The sequence below is a fragment of the Boleophthalmus pectinirostris genome, unplaced genomic scaffold, assembly GCF_026225935.1.
Source record: "Boleophthalmus pectinirostris isolate CB_2022bp ecotype Guang Dong unplaced genomic scaffold, ASM2622593v1 HiC_scaffold_22, whole genome shotgun sequence".
Lineage (NCBI taxonomy): Eukaryota > Metazoa > Chordata > Actinopteri > Gobiiformes > Gobiidae > Boleophthalmus > Boleophthalmus pectinirostris.
Genome location: NW_026571190.1, coordinates 15,651,593 through 15,668,854, shown reverse-complemented (window position 1 = coordinate 15,668,854; position 17,262 = coordinate 15,651,593). Strand labels below are relative to the sequence as shown.

Here is a 17,262-nt window from a genome sequence, read left to right as displayed (position 1 = left end):
AAAATTCTTGACTTAAAAAAATCTACAGTAAAAAATAACAAAATAAGATAAATACTTTGAAGTTGTAGTAGCTGCTGACTGATGTTAAGAGCGGGGTTCGAACTGTCAACCTTAGGATAAGCGGACAAACACTGAGATACTGTCAAAAAAAAAAAAAAAAAAAAAAGCCTATAAGTTTCGAAGTCTGAACTCTGCTCCAAATCACATGCCTTTATTGAGAGAGGATCAGCTGTGGACCTTTCGATTAAATTGACGATTAGAAATGACTGAATCTCAATCTAATCAATAAAACTTGATTAACTGAACAGCCCTTTTCTGAAGTCATTTTCACTCATGCCCAGTTTTTAGAGTGTAATTCCTAAGAGCCAGAGGAGAAGTGGCTGCCTGCCGAGACTGAAAGATGTCTTACAGAATACTTGACTTGATTTCAGTGAATTCATTTCAACTGCTTTTGCCTCAGAGTGGTACTTGAGCAACTAAAAAACTACATGAACCCAAACATGTTCGCAGACGTCTTACAGAGAGACTGAACTGCCAGATAGAAATGAACAAATCAGCTTTCAATACATCAGCGATTCACAACCATTTCAAGACACACAGTTTTAAAGCTTTTACATTACATATGCTATGTTATAATGTTAATACCTCCTCAAAAACATGTTTGAGTAATCCTTTATTATTAGTCTGTCTACATCTCCAAAAGCTCAAAATGCTCTGTTCCACCTTGTGATGTCTCGGAGCAGTATTTTTCAGACACCTTTTACCTTTAATTCAGTAGTGACAGGAAATTCCAAGGCTGAAACTATCGAAATGATTCTAGTGAAAGTGTACTGAGTTTAAAACTAAAGTGTAAACTGTATTACCACACATGACATCACAAGGTGGAACAGGGTGTTTTCTGTTTGAGAGAACTCAGTGTAAATATGTAGGGTTTATATATGTGTAAATGAAACAAAACTCAAGTCCAGGTATGTGTTTGATGAGAAAACAATATTATAACGTAGACCAGAGAAAAGCTAAAAGAAATAATCTATACTAGTAAATCACCTGGGCAAGAGAAATCATCCACAAATGAAGTAAACATGTACATTTTAAAGTTTTAGTGATGACTTAATGTTCCTGTATTTTGCCAAAGGGAAAAATGGTAGTAACAGACCATTTTCCCTGGCATTAACACTGTAGTGGTTTTGTACCCATTCAAACTGCTTTTTATTTTGTTCATAGAAGGGGAAAAAGAGCATGCATGTTTGGAAAATCTTAACTTTTTTGTCTATTTATTCTGAACCAAAACCGGTGGTGGAACTTAACCTTGTGCAAGTAGTAAAGTACTGTACTTAAGCAAAAAAATAGGTCTCTGAACTTTACTCAAGCACATTTTGAAATAGGTACTTTTTAATTTTACTTCATTACATTTGAGAGCAGGTATCTGTACTTTCTACTCCACTACATTTTTGAACAGAACTGAAAAGTAAAAGTATTTTTTATTGTGTGAGACCTGTAGAAAAGGCTGAGGGGTTTATTTTTTATCAAATTAATAAACTGAGCAAACAAAAAGATACAAATGAAAACAGAAAAAAAAAAATCCATTATTTCTGCTGAATATTCAAAACAAGTATTCTTTAACAAAATTTGATGACCCCAAAAGCTGTGCAAAATATTTTTACTCTTTACTCTTTAAGAACATTTTTGAATTTGGTACTTTAATACTTAAGCAGATCTTGTCATGTGACTTTTACTTTTACTTGAGTATTTTTTGCTCCAGTATCTGTACTTTTATCTGTACTTCTTCCACCACAGACCAAGACAGCTCCAAGTAGTAAATTAGAAATCACCAGTAAATATACATTGGGTTTAGCCGACACAATAATGCCTTAGCTTTGGTTGACTTTACAACTTGATAACGTCTTTTGTAATTCTGACAGATGAGGTCACTGTGCTTAGATGTAAGCTAACACGGCTCACAGCAGGTGTCTTGTGGAGGCCTGATAAGAGCGTACAGCCATAGAAGCGCTTTGTGCCCTTTCTGGCTATTGTGTCCCTGTTTATCTAAATGGGGCTTCCAGTTTTTCAGTGTGCGTACTGATGACTATGGCCCCAGCCGAAGCAGTGTTGTAGTTTTTTGTTTTTTAGCTTGATCCACAGGAGAGCGGTGCTTTCAATGGCGCGGGCCAGATTGAGCTGAATGCATTAGCTTAGCTCTAAAGAGGCGCAGCTGCTAGAGAGGCAAACAGTAAAGTGTGAATTATGTTCCTTAGCAACCTGCTCTATCTACAGGTCCAGATCACAGCGTTAGATCTGCCTGTGGATACGTCTATGACAAAAAAAAAAAAAAAAAACACATATTTTTGAATGAATGATAAATGTAATCATTATAAAAATAATAAGTGACAAGTATAAAACATCTTTAACATCTTAGTATATAGTGCTATAGCACAATTGTAGTAGTAGTAATAGTAACCTAGTAATGTTCCTTAGCAACCCCCCCTCATCTATAACAGTAAAACAAGTGGAGTTTGAGAATGAATCATAAAGGTGGTCATTATTAAAAAATAATGAGTGACAATCAAAAATTTTCTTAAAATACAAAATACATTTCTGGCTTATGTTCTTTAGCAACACCTTCATATTTAGGTCCAGATCGCCTTACTGTATTTAAGCCAACAAAACACATTTTTTGTGACCTATTAATGCAGTTATCACAATGTAACTACAGGCCACTTGTTTGTGTATTCATTTTTTAGAATACACTTGCCCTTAAGACAATCTGCTCCCACGTACAGTTCAGTTAAGAATATGGAGTTAAAGCAGCTTAATGCCAAATTTTTTTATTAGTGTTTGAAAATATTTTAGACAGGTTTCCATATTTTGTCTGAAGGAACATCACCTGTCAGTGAGAAAATTCACTGACAAATTATTCAAACTAATCAGTCATCCAAATAAGTCCATAAATCTTACTTGACAAATCAATAATTTTGCGTGAAACATGTCCAGAGGTCTTGATTTAAATCCTTCTATAGTCTTTAATGGCTTGAGTTCCTTAGCAACCTCTTTGTATCTAGGTCCAGACCACCTCACCATTTTTATGCCAACAAAACATGTTTCTTGTGAATTATTAATGTAACTATCACAATTTAGCTATCAACACAACACGCTGAGTGACAATCATAAAACATTAAACAATAATTTACAAAACTGAAAGTGTGAAAACATTTTCTTTAGCAACCCAGATACCAGTATTTGGTTTGGTTTTATTTGAATAAACAATATAACATTGCATGACACATCCACTGAAGACTGAAGACAATATAAACTCCTTATAATGTGCACAGACAACAGGGTGTTCGTATAATTATGTGTTTTATGGCTTTTGTACAAGATCAATATAAGAACAAAGGCTATACAAAAATATTCCTCATTTGATTCTAGACACACTGTAGCTGTGACATGTGCAGCTGACTGGAGCATTGCCTCATGGGACCATCTTGACTTGTGTGATAACAGCTTGCCAATACTCGACAGACAAGTGACTGCTTACACACAACACCCCAGCGTCAAATACAAGTGTTTGGATCCTTTAGGTTCTTAAAAGAACAGAAACTGGTTTATGTTTTGCCCTCAAATATTAACAAATAAATAAAATAATAAAATGTAATATCTTATATTACACAAAATTGACTCTTGTGAGCTTTAAGGCATATTAGAATAGTGTTACCTCTGTGTTCTGTTTCATTCAAGCAGATTCGTATAATCCTTTATTATTAGTCTGTCTACATCCCCAAAGCTGAGAATGTTCCATCCAAATGATTCGAGTGAAGGTGTATGGAGTTTAAAAACACAGTGGAGTACATTCCTGTAATACCACATGACATCATGAGGACTTTAATGTTTAAGAGAAGAACTCAGCCTAACTATGCAGGATTTGTGTGTTAAACATGTGTGAATGAAATAAAAACTAAAATTATAACATAGATCAGAAAATAATATAGACCTTGGTTTATTAGTACTTCTCTATACTACTACTACTACTACTACTACTACTACTACTACTACTACTACTACTACTACTACTACTACTACTACTACTAATAATAATAATAATAATAATAATAATAATGATAATAACAATGCATTTGTCTTGTATAGTGCTTTTCCAGATGCTCAAAGTTGCTTTACAATTTCATGCATCCTTCAATCACACTATCATAGTCACAGCTGCCAACCTCCAACCACTACCACACACTCATGCTCACACTACTTTCATATTAGACATGAGTGAAGTGCCTTGCCTAAGGACACAACAACAGTTTTTGCCACTGATGCCCCACTGTGGCACCTGGAATTCCCAGAGGTCTCCCATCCAAGTACTAACCAGGCCCAGCCATACTTAGCTTCTGAGATCAGATGAGATCAAGCTTTAACAAGGAAGTTTTTCCATAACCATTTAAAAAGCTTTTGTCATCACGACACCACACCCCATTTAGTCTATTAATCACAACACAGAACATGTCTTTAATTGGCCAAGAATGTCTTTAGTCGAAACAGCCTTCATAATATGTCTTCTTGAATGTGATTACTACATACTGAGTAATGGCCATAACATGTCTTCAAATCACTTCACAACTATAAAAAGACCATCTGGACGTTCACACATATATTACATTCATGGGTTGAGTTTGACAAAGTGATGTGGAGCCTGGGGCATAGTCTGAGAGTGTCTTTGCGGCTTCTCCCACAGCCCTGTTCACTTCAGTCTGACATCTGCCTCCTACTCAGCCCTGTTTTGTACACACAGATCTGCAGGTGCTATCTGGAAACTACAGTTTTAACAGACCCACGGGAGCCATTTTGTCAAAGGTCAAAGAGGTTTATTATGAACAAATGAGCTAAACGATAGTTTTTTTTGCAAAGGTCTGATTTCCAGCTGATCTTTCCGCATCACTGTGTTACATTGGAAAAAAAGAGGTTGTTTTCTTGTTTGAGTAGTTTTGGCTAATTTACATAGATAATAAACTTAGCAGATCTATTTTAATAACTACTTTTAAAGGTGCACTGTGTAACTTTTCTGGTCGAGGGTCCGTCAAATGCTTTTCTCCATGGAGATGTTATTGCTTTGTCTGGAATATTTCACAGTATGATGTTAAACATTTCTATCTTCATGGAGACCAAACCAGGCCAAGTTACAGGTCAGATCTGTGGAGAGGCAAGCCCCGCTTTTTTTAGTTGTTTTTGAGCAGTAAAACCACCTCTTAATTGTAGAACTGTTTAATGTCATACTGTGGAACATTCCAGGCACAGCAAGGACATATCCATAGAAACAAACAGGTGACGACCCCGAACTAAAAAGTTACACAATGCACCTTTAAGGCATTTCTAGCATTTAAGGCAAGTCTAGTTTGGCTACTTTAAATTATTTGTCATATTTATTTTATTTTGAGTAGGAAATTCTGCTTTCATGTCTTACTTGAAAGTAATTTATCTCTCAATATAGAAAAAATGCAATAAATTAACAAGACAATCAACTAGACAATAACAAAATATGATTTACTAGTTTAAATGACTAAAACCAATATTGATTCAGGTATCTAGTCTATTTAAGTCTCATGTTTTGGTTATGCAACTTGCGTTCACTCATTTGGCTGACAGCATGTGGTGCAAACAGGCTTGTGTGTGTGCAGATCTCAGTGTGTACTTTCTGTGTCATTACTCTAAACTCTACAAGCTAAGTGGTTTACACTGCAAACACCAATTTATCAGGTAGAATGGCTCCTTTTTGCTCAATGCTAATATGTTGTGAGACTTCCTGGTTCAAAATGTCATCTCTGAAAGTTGAATAGTGTCAGTTTAGTTATTAAAATATCCAAACACAATGGTAAAAATGCACTTCAACGGTCCTTTAATACACTGGAGTTGTGTTTTGTTTCATTCACACATGTTTAACACAGAAACCCTGCATATTTAGTTCTTCTCTCAAATAGAAAACACTCTAATCTACCTTGTGATGTAATGTGGTAATACAGGAAGTGCTCCACTGTGTTCTTCACTAGAATCACTTGGATTATTTCAGACCTGGAACTGGTGATCTATACTGAACTAAAAGGTAAAAGGCAGCAATCCACTTGAAAACTACAACTACATGACATCACAAGGTGGAACAGAGCATTTAGAGCTTTGGAGATTTGACATGTATGAGTGAAACAAAACACAGCTTCAGGTATGTTTTTGAGGAGGTCTTACTACCCTTTCACAGAAGAGTTTTTTGTGCTGGGCAAGATAGAACTTTTTATTGTGAAGAAGGGCATCTAATACAAACTAAGAAAACCAGAATATTTGTATGAAGAATAACGTGTATACTATTTATTTGTACATTTCAGCCAGTATCTTTATTTATCTTTAAACATAAGACATTTGCATATAGATTACTACTTCCCTAGAACATCCCCATAAGCAACTTACTTTGGGGTCTAATTTTAGCTCTACACTGTAACATGAGAAGTCTAAGCATTGGCTCACAAACAGCTTATCAATGCAGGTAGCCGTAGCCCACATACCAGCCCACTCCCTAGGCCTGTTGCTATGAAAAGTCCTGCTTATTGTGGTCTATCCAGAGAGACAACAGAGTACAATCAATGGTCTACAGAGACTATTGTGGCCATGAAACCAGGTAGAAATGCTGAAAGAATACTTGAAGAACCTTTATGACACTGTTACACAAGCATCTCTAGTGTACTGATACTTTGCAGTGACATTAGGCTGGGGGTGTTCTATATGCATCTCTACTGGTAGAATGTGCAGCCGCTATCATGGTGACACAGCCAAAAAAGTTTTATAATAGTCTGAAAACTCAAAAAACTTGATTTAAAAAACATTTTCAGGAGCCTGTGAGTACCACTAATGATCATACAATTTTTTCAGAGATTGGTAGAGGGAAGCAGGGTCAGTAAAAACGGCACAAAACGCTTATAACTCTTACCAATAGTTTGAAAAAAATGTCTTAATAATCGTGGTTATTGTTAAGGTTAAATTGCACTATATTTTAAGACTAATAATGGTGGTAGACTAAAAGCAATTTTACTTCTTCATTTATAAAGACATATAATATTTTTCTCTGGGGCCCAGTACGAGATGGGCTGTGACCTGGTTTTGGGCCCCAGAGCAGTGGTTGGCTGGCCGTTGACCCCTGTTATAATACATGTTCAACAAGTTCCTTTCTAAAGCAGTTTGAGTGAATTGACTTTTAAGTTTATGAAATGCTCGAGCATCTCGAACATCAAATTCTCTGTACATAATTGCTCCTAGGCCAACATAACTCGGTCTGTCAAAACAACTATAATCAGTACTGAAGCAACAAATAGAAAAACATGCACTTAATCTTTTACAAAGGTTATTTGCATGAAATGATAAAGTTTTGAGTCAAATTTTTCTCTCTAAACACGTTGACAGTGTCATTTACATTGCCGCCAACAAGCCTGCGGGGCACTGACAAACAGCACTTTAATGATGTTTACATAGCACTGTCACCATGATATATTCAGTCCCACTCACTCATGATAAAATGGCGTCTCAGCCTCATGTAACAGCCCCTGCAAAATGAATCATGCAATAATAGAGGAGATTAATTACATTACATTATCATTTACAGCCTAAACGTCTGGGAAAACAACCTGATGTGGTTCTCAAAAGAGTGGGACAGGCAGCATTGGTGGTACAGAACAGAAACTACTTTTGGTATTACTCAGAGTATTTTCAAAATGTTCAGAATTTGTTTTGAATTAATGTATTCCAAGATTGCTCTATGTGAATAAATTAGTTTTGGCCCTTACTTAGTCTGAAATGTTCCACAGTATAGAATTAAACATATCTTTCTTGCAAATGTGTATTATTACTAAAAAAGTAGTAGTGCATTTTACTGTGCTGATCTGATCTCTTCCTGTGGTGAAACTTTAATGCTACGGTAGCATTAACTATTTGGGCATCATCATTGTCAAATCATTAAAAATATAAAATGTTAAACTATTCGGATGAATTTTAAACAATGCTACACGTCCACCATTTAAGAAGTTTGTCCATCTTTGCTCTGAGCAGGCCACCAGGCCATCCAGGTCCACAAGTCACTGCAGACTCTCCAACCTATAGCTCAGCCTATGCACAGATAGCCATATCATACAAGCTCTCAAACTCCCTGATTTGTATTTGCATACTGATTTGTATTTGCATACTGATTTGTATTTGCATACTGATTTGTATTTGCATGTGGTATCTTATATATTAATCTTTGGCAAAGTCTTTGAGTAATTTTAAATGTGGAAAAGTGTGGTGTTTTCAAATTAAAGAAGAATGGGAGAATGTATAGTTTGACAGTAAATGGGTGTATATTTGGATGTATTTTAGTAGTTTTTTAACCTGCCTGGAGACTACAGATGTTAACCAGCTTTAGCTAAATCTGATGTAAAACATCTCTTCTTTTATTATATTAATGCATCTGCACATGGCCCCTGTTAAAACAAACCAATAAACTAAACATAGTCCCATTAAAAACATGGTTAAATAAAATGACCTTGTCAAGTTTTAGTCCATTTACCTCTTTACCATTTTAAAGTTCAAAGATTTATTTTAATGTGACATGTGTGTCATCAGTGTGTTTAAGAGCAGATAGAGTTTCTTGACATTTTACTACATATGTGAGTTCATACATGTCTGAAACCTAACATGGCAGATCACGAGGTTATACACAGGGGAGAGTGAGTGTAACTATAGCTGTAGTGTGTACCGGGGGATGCAGGTAAGACAATTAAGACAATGACGCTTCATGAGCGTGAGTGGTGAATGAAATCGCTGCTTGGATACGATATGAGGGATTATCTGACGCTATGTTTGAGTGGTGCCATGGCAATGTGGCATCAGGTGACAAGGTAACTCTAGACATAACAATATACTAATTATAGAAGATCTGATGGGGTTTAATGGCTTCATAATGACTCAAGAGACTTTGGGGTCTGAAATTAGATTCACTCAAATATGCACTGCACTTGTAACCATTTTGTTGCTTTCTACTTCTAGTATATTAACAAGCCAAAGAGAAATTATTGCATGAAAAACAACAGAAAAAGTTTAAATTTTCATAAAAATGCCCCCAGATTTGAGGTAAGCATATTCAAATCAAATACTGATTGTGCCGAAAACAAACAACAGTAATGCTGATTTATTATTAATTAAATAAATATTACACTCGATGACCAATGAGGATTATACAATCAGAAATTAGAATACCACTTGCATGGATCTCTCATATCGGTGGCCACTTCTTACAATTAAAACCAGTTCTTCAAAAAGTAAAATAACAATCTAACACACTTTCAGTTAGAACATAGTCAGAATACTCTACCTTTATATAAAAAGAAAGATAAATGGTTTAATGTTTGCTTTACAAAACAAATATAAACCTAGATTAAACAGATCATAAACTATTTGGTGTTACCCAAGTAGACAATGACTAAGCTACAATGCTTATGTAACAAGAAGGCTCCTAACAGACTAAACCTTAATATACTTGGAAGCGCCGATGTGCTAAACTTACATTAGAGACAGCTTGCTATCAATAATTCACAATGCTACGAGCTACACTGTAACACGAGATTGGAGAGATGATGAAGTCTGCATTACCTCACCAGCTACAGTGAACCTCCATTGTCTTTCTAATGCATTGCCTAACCAGCAAGCAGCATTACGCAACAGCAATCAATAAGTAATAATATTGCTGGGTCCTTGGCTGTGGTTGAGGGCAGTGTAATCTAGTGGGGTCTACAGACAGGGGAAGACAAGGCGTGATGATGAGTAGCGTTTATTGACGAAAAGCAGTCAAGATGCTGTTCAGCTCTATCTGGGAGTCAATATTTGGCGCTGCATTGAAGGTGACCCATGGTGAGAGATGGTGACAGAAAAGGGGGGAGGGAGTTGCACACAGGCACATTAACTAGATGTCCCATTGACAGATAAAAGCCAGCCACGCAGCAAAGTTGTCAGCAAAGGGACTGCCAAAGTCAATTATAGAGGTAATTGTTTTAACATGTTATTATAAAAGATGCTACAACAAAATGCATTTATTTTATATTTTTGTATACATTTATAGCTAACTTATTTAGAATAGCAGCATGGTCTGAGAGCATGAACCGAGCCATGGGACCCTACACCTTACCACACACCTGGATGCACTAAACTGCTATTTTCAGATTGAAGTGCTTAGTTAGACTACTTAGTGCTTGAGTTAGACTACTCACTACCAGTACTAGGCTACTTTTGGTAAATATATTCACACTTGTTTTCCCAATTTAGGTTTAAAATTTTACTTCCTGGTTGGAAAATTGGAAAGACATCACACTACAGACTTACATAATTGTTACCTAACAAACACCTCTATTGTACAAACAAATTATTACCTGACAAATAAGAAATTTAAGAAAACACCTTTATTTTGTTGAAATCAAGTTTAAAGTATCATAAAAAATATGTTTCTTACGTGTAAAAAGTGGCTAACCTTAGGAAAGAATTCTCCCTAGTGTGATGTCATTCATATGTTCAAGTCTCTACTTCCTGTAATTTTCAACATATTTTTCAACTTTTCTTCACAAATTGCTTCTTGATTGGTCTAAAATTATAATTTATATTTACACTAGTTATAATCAAATTATCAAATTAAGTCAAAATGAGAGAATCATAAAAATCTATCATACGCATTTTAAAGCAATTGTTTAAACTAGTTCATAGCTCTTAAAAACTCTTTGGCACTTTTCGGACCTGTGGATGGCTTTTTCCAAGTTCAGTGATGCAGGTGGACTGCCAGTGCACTCCTCTCAATCTGCTCTTATCACAAATGTAACACAGCAACATGTAAGACTTTTTCTTAAGTGCAGACAGCATGCAAGGAATTGATTTTTGTCAGAAAAATGCAATAAAACTGCTCATGGGTAAAATATTTGACTTATACAGGGAAAAGTTGGGTAGCAGTTTTAAAGAAGCTTGTAAAACAGTAAAAAGCTAACAAATAAATGAACTTTTCCCAAACAAACTCTTAACATATTTGTTAAGAGGAAATAGCAGATCTACATTCTTACCGCAATAACCTAAAGACAGACTTACGTAAACAAAATTATTTTAACTTACATAATGCAGTCTTATCAGCAACTCGCTTACAATTACCACTGACACAACGATGCTTTGGCCTTAGATCATGTCACCCAACTATTCGTGAGTACAGCTGTGTGTTTGAAATGTACAAAATGTCTGCTTGTTCCTGTAAATACTTTAAACTGTTATGCGCACGTACCAGCAGCTTGTAACACATTTCATCTTCACTCGTGACATATGTTTGTGTCACCTCAGGCAACTGTCGAGTCCTGATTTACGCTCTGTCTACGAGGCCCAACACCCCAGAAAAATGAACCAAACCTGGCCTATTATTTTGGGTTGAAGGACAGTGGCTCTTTTATCATGTGTCCAAATCAAAGCCTTTTAACATCCACTAACCCAAGGCGCATCCCATGACAGTAAATTTAATCTTTCTGAGAATCTGAAGGAACATTTTTAAAATCAGTTTATGCATTTTGCCTGTTGGATAGGCCTGTCATGGTAATTACTATATCTGCTTATAGTTCAGTAAATTATAAATGGAACCTCACTTTTTCCTATTTATCATGTGTACTTTTTCTTTCTACTAGAGGGAAACTTTTTGTTATTTTTCCATTCTACTACTTTCATTCATATTGCCATTTATTTATTTTAACTTATATTTCTAGGAATATTGCAGTTTAAATGTGCTCTAAAGAATTGAAGAAATAATAAATTTTAAACTGTGGTTCAAAGTTAATCCTCAATTATTTTATCCATTCCAAGTATAAGGTAATTACTGACTGCAATGAGTTTTTAAAGCACTTTTCACATCTTTCAGAGGCCAGAGCAGAGTTTTGCCATATCGGTAATGCTAACAACTAGCATGCTAACAGCGTACTTCCTGACACTCAGACAATAAAACTTTTTATCATTAGTTAGTTGTAGGCAATACACAGCTACTTTATTTGGACATCTAGAGCTGCTTATATAATATATCTGCACTGGGGAAAGATAAGTCTTACTCATCCACATGGATCAGCTTTAACGCAATTATGTCAGTAACATAAAATTTGACAAAAAATTCAGTATTACTGTTTATTATTATCATATATGCAATTTCAATAGATCACACTCCAAAAGTTATTGTGGCCTACTAATTGTTGAAGAAGTTTGTTATGAATCGAGCCAGACAAATGCATTCCAATGTCTCAGTCACTGGCTTGTATTCAGTCAATCAGAGATGCACAAGTGGAGACTCCCACACAGTATTCAAGACTTAATTATGCAACTGCTTCTATGTAAATGGTTTAGCTTCTCATTTTGGGACAATGGTTTACATTGAACAGCTTTACAAATGCATAAGATATAACTACAGTGCATAAGAGACACTTAGAATACATGGTTTTCAGATGACACGGCAGTCTTTCTATTGGTCTGTGTTTAACTCAGATAGAGGGCATGTGAAATGTCAGTTGTTAATATGGGGACAGTGGGAGAATACGGTACTAACATTAATATTCAAATTCAACATTTAAAGGTCCTTTGTTAAGCAAACTGACTTGTGAACTTTAAGCCCTGTTGTTGCTGTTACCTCCTCAAAAAACATACCTGGAGCTGTCTTTTGTTTCATTCACACATTTGAGCAACAATTTATTATTAGTGTGCCTACATCTCCAAAGCTCAAAATGCTCTGTTCCACCTTGTGATGTCATGAAATAGTGCTTTTCAAGTTAACAGCTACCTTTTATTGTTAGTTCAATAGAGATTGGAAATTTCAGGGCTCAAATTATCCTAATTATTCTAGTGAATGACATTGCAAGGTGGAGCAGAGTGTTTTCAGTTAGAGAAAAGAACTTTGCAGGATTTGTGTGTAAAACATACTGTACGTGAATGAAACAAAACACTATTCCAGGGATGCTTGTGATAAGGAAACATTATAAAATAGATTAGAAAATATTGTAACGTAAACTAAGAATTTTTCTGTTGAGTACAGAACAGAAAAACTAAATTATACAATTGAAAACATTACATCATCATGCTTTACAACCTGGAAACTACAAATATCCCCAAAATATTAGGCCTACTGATCGAGTAACGTTTATACTGTCTGAAGTTTCTAATGCAATGAGGCTGCTTTTTCAAATCATCCTAGTTTTAGAACAACACAATGGTTTTCTATCAATGGCTGTGGGTCGCTATAGCAACCACAGCACCTCAAATTCAAATTTAACACTTCCCTTGGCCATTTGGACAAACAGCCCACAGTTTTATGTAACAGAACACTGATACACAAAGATGTATATATAAGCGGAAGTGCAAGTAAACAAAACTGTTTCAAAATAAGGCTCAGTTTTTTATGTCACCAAACCAGGTTACAGGTCTGGGGAAAAGGCGAATCACAGTAAGAATATGTGTTTTTTCAAAGTATTTAATGTCACACTGTGCGACTTTCAGACAATGCACAGAGAGTGTTGTCACAAAAAAGTTTATGCATTGACATTTTTGCAGTTACATATGTCAACCAAGTAAACAGACTTAAATAAATCATTTGAAATGAAAGGCCATTTATTTCTATCTGTAATAAATATTAACTACCTCAATTATTTATGCACAAATTTGATATTCCATTACAAGCAATCACCAACACCCAGAGTAGCTTTATACTTGACCAAAGTGTGCCCAGTTTAAGGATAAAGCTACAGTCTAAATAGCCGCCATGCTGTCTGTAACTCTCTTTGAGCCAGGAACGCATTAAAACAGACCAGAGCCAGGTTTGCTGCCTCATCTGCCACGGCCATCTGGCTCCTACCACAACACAAACACACCATAATGAACAATTACAGAGTTAAATCCGAACAGGCCCATGTTACAATAAACTTGGCAGTGTCTCTCTTTGGCCGCCTGTGTCCTGGGGAAGCCTCCTCATTACTCAGTGTTTACAAGCTCAATCAAATACGCACTGTGTGAGGAAACGGACTGCGTCCAACTTTGTTTCCTGCCAGTCGGTGATATAGTTACACGCATGTACATTATAAACAAATTATATCAAGTCTACTTAGAGCATGTGTGGAAGTTTGATTGAAGAATTGATATCGAATTAATGTAGGAGCACTTTTGTGTCCGGTATTTATCATAAACAAGGAAATGCCAATTGTTATGAGTAAAGGAAAACCAAGCATTCTTCAGTCATGCTGCCATTTTAGCTACGTGCTGAACTCCACCGCAGCAGCAAAACCAACAGCCCCATCAACCTCTCCTCTTCACCACCAATGTATGAGAATTCCAAAATTATTTTCCAATTCAAAATGTTTTCAGTAAACTATGTAGATGTCGGTTTTGGTCTCTTTTCATAGAAATAGTGGCAGAACATATGCCATATACAAAATTACAACATTACAAAATCTAATCCAATACTGTGAGTTTAATATAGCAATGAATAGAAACTAACAATCTAAAAATTAGGCATTAATAAAAACCTATCTGTCACAATCTATAAATACTATATCGACTTTAATTTTTCAATATCGTGGGCACATTTTCTTTGCGCTAATGGGGAACTCTTTGCTATTATTTGTACTTTTGGTACTTTTCTGAAGATTTGAGCTGAAGAAAGTTGAATTAATAACTTCTATGAATCAGTGGGATAAAGTCATCAGTATTATCATTTATCATCAGCATTTTCTTCACCCATATATCTCACTTCAAAATTTGTTGTCGTGACAGGTCAATAACTAAGTTTATGGTTGTGCACTATCCCTGTACAAACAAAAGCATTACCGTACCATAAAAAATCAGTATATTTAGTATACACTGAAGTTTGCTTACTTTACAACATTTTGATATATTATGCTGCTCTATATGTTGTAATAACTAAAACATATAATATTTTATGAAGCCTATGTGAATACTTTTTGTCATTTTTTCACAAATACAATGCAAGTTGGCGCCATGGCAACACAGGTAAACTGCCCAGCAGTAAGAGTGTACAGGGCCTGACCTTGATTTCACACATAGCCACTCTCCTACTGTCTTAGCCTGTCCCTCTTTCGCTAATTGGATTAATGTTGAGGCTGTAATTAGAATGATCAGGTGGTCCAAGCAGAAGGCAGGCAAAGGGATTAAACACCAGGCGCTATGATATCACTCTGGTACACTCGATTTCAATGCTACAATTATATTACAGTCTAATATAATTTCCTTTGTTTTATTGTAGTTTTAAAGGCTCACTGTGTAATTTTTCTGGTAACGGGTCTGCCATCTGCTTGTATTCATCTCTTATCCCTTATTGCCACCGTTTAGAATACAATTTTTATCTCCATGGAGACCAGCAGTAACAGGCCTGGTGTTACAACTCAGTTCTGTGGAGAGGCAAGCCCCCACACACACATTTTCAAGGTATTTTTGAGCATCATAAACACAAGTAAAAGACAACATGCAAGATAGATTTTAAGTCTTGCTGTGGACCATGTGTCTGGGTAAAGAAAGAACATCTCCATGGAGACAAGCAGGTGTCTGACCTTCCACCTTCCAAGTGCCATAGTGCATCTTTAAATGTGTAGTATAACAGAGTATGGTCTGTCTAATGGACTGTAAAGCCACTAAACTTGTTATTATATCCACAAATCATTAGCCTACACTTTTTATTAGGCTTATATGCAATCTAGAGGCTGTTGTTTTAAAAGGCTAGAAGGCCATTTTGAAATAGACCACTTTAGCCAAAACAAAGGTAAGCACAAAGCCAGATTCTCCATTAATGTAGAGCGTGAATTCAATGGAAAATAGATTTATTGATTTGGCTGTACACAGCTGGAGCATGCTACATGTTTATTAAGTGGGGGGATGCCACAGCACAGCTCATAGCCAAGGGAAATACCATACATTTGCATTCTCCTTTAGTGTGGCCTAAACCTGAATATGTATAGAGTAAATATGGAAATCCAGGAAATAGATTCTGGTCGGAGCGCATGGGTGGACGTGGTGACATCACAATTATTTTAGCAGCCGCAAGACCCAAACGCTAGCCTATATTATAATGACGTAAATGACGTAACTGTGAGCAAATAATACGCTCTAGTAGATATAAAATCAAAATAATAGAATTGTTCCTTATTCTTTGCTATGTATTAAACAGCTCATTTTGTATACACGTGAACTGCAGTGTTTATTCTGGACATACACCTGTGCGCACGGTCAAAACATCCACATATTCCTTACCGTAAAAGGAATTCCGCGTTATCTGTCCTCCCATTGCTTATTCCTTCACTGAGTCCGCTTATCGCACAAGGGGGATTATTCAAGTACTCTCGCTGCACAGCCTGCCAGCCCCAGTGACATGATTGCACGTTCGCATCCGAAGGTAGCTTGCCTCTTCGCTCCTCTCCACCGCGGATAGATGCACAACACTGGCAGCGGCAGACCCACGCCTCCTTGTGAGCGCAGGGGACTCGGCTAGGCTACACCCCCCATTCACCCAGCGCTGTCTCCGCCTCGGCTTTCATTCGCTCTCGTTGGGATTTACATAAAAGGTGGAGACTCAAACTCGGAGCCAACACTGGCGCGCGGAGGAGGAGAGGAGGAGCCTAGACGATAACGAGACGGGCATTACGCACGGCTCGAGCGGCTCTCAACTGTATCCATGACCGAAAGCACATGAAGAGGTTCATGCCTCAGTGTGTCATACACGTTACTGTAAATGTAAGAATCAGGATCACAGGAATTTATTGCTGGTGAACAAAATTCACAACTGTGTCAAACATTTGTAAACAAGCAATGAATAATAATAGTAACGTAAGAACAATAATAGTAACGTATTATGTACCTATGCAATTAGTATTATGTATGCAATTAGCCTTCTGTTATGCTAATACATGAAAGTCTTACAAAAAAATAGACCTGAATACATAATATATACATGAAAAACACAGGCCCATGACTTAACATTAACTACAAAAGCTCGAAGTGAACCAGGAATAAGCCAGGTCAAACCAGAACAAAACTTGGTGGTATGGTACTCTTAACCTGTAAATTGGAGATTTTATCCCAGTTTTGTGCAGTGCTGCTATTGTGTCCTTGGGCAAGATAGTTCACCCTCCTCACCTGAATGTGGTGTGTGTGATTGTCGGTGGTCAGAATGGCCGTTGGGACCGAATGGTAGCCATG

At 36.4% G+C, this 17,262-nt stretch overlaps 1 protein-coding gene across 1 annotated transcript in view; it reads right to left on the bottom strand.

Moving 5' to 3' along the window:
- Positions 1-16,551, bottom strand: part of neurl1aa (neuralized E3 ubiquitin protein ligase 1Aa) — a 61,984-nt gene extending 45,433 nt beyond the window's left edge. Inside the window, 1 exon segment of the mRNA XM_020939875.2 lies at positions 16,318-16,551. Within this exon segment, the coding sequence (XP_020795534.2) occupies positions 16,318-16,351 (34 nt within the window). The 5' untranslated portion in view covers positions 16,352-16,551.
- Between the last annotated feature and the right edge of the window lie 711 nt (positions 16,552-17,262).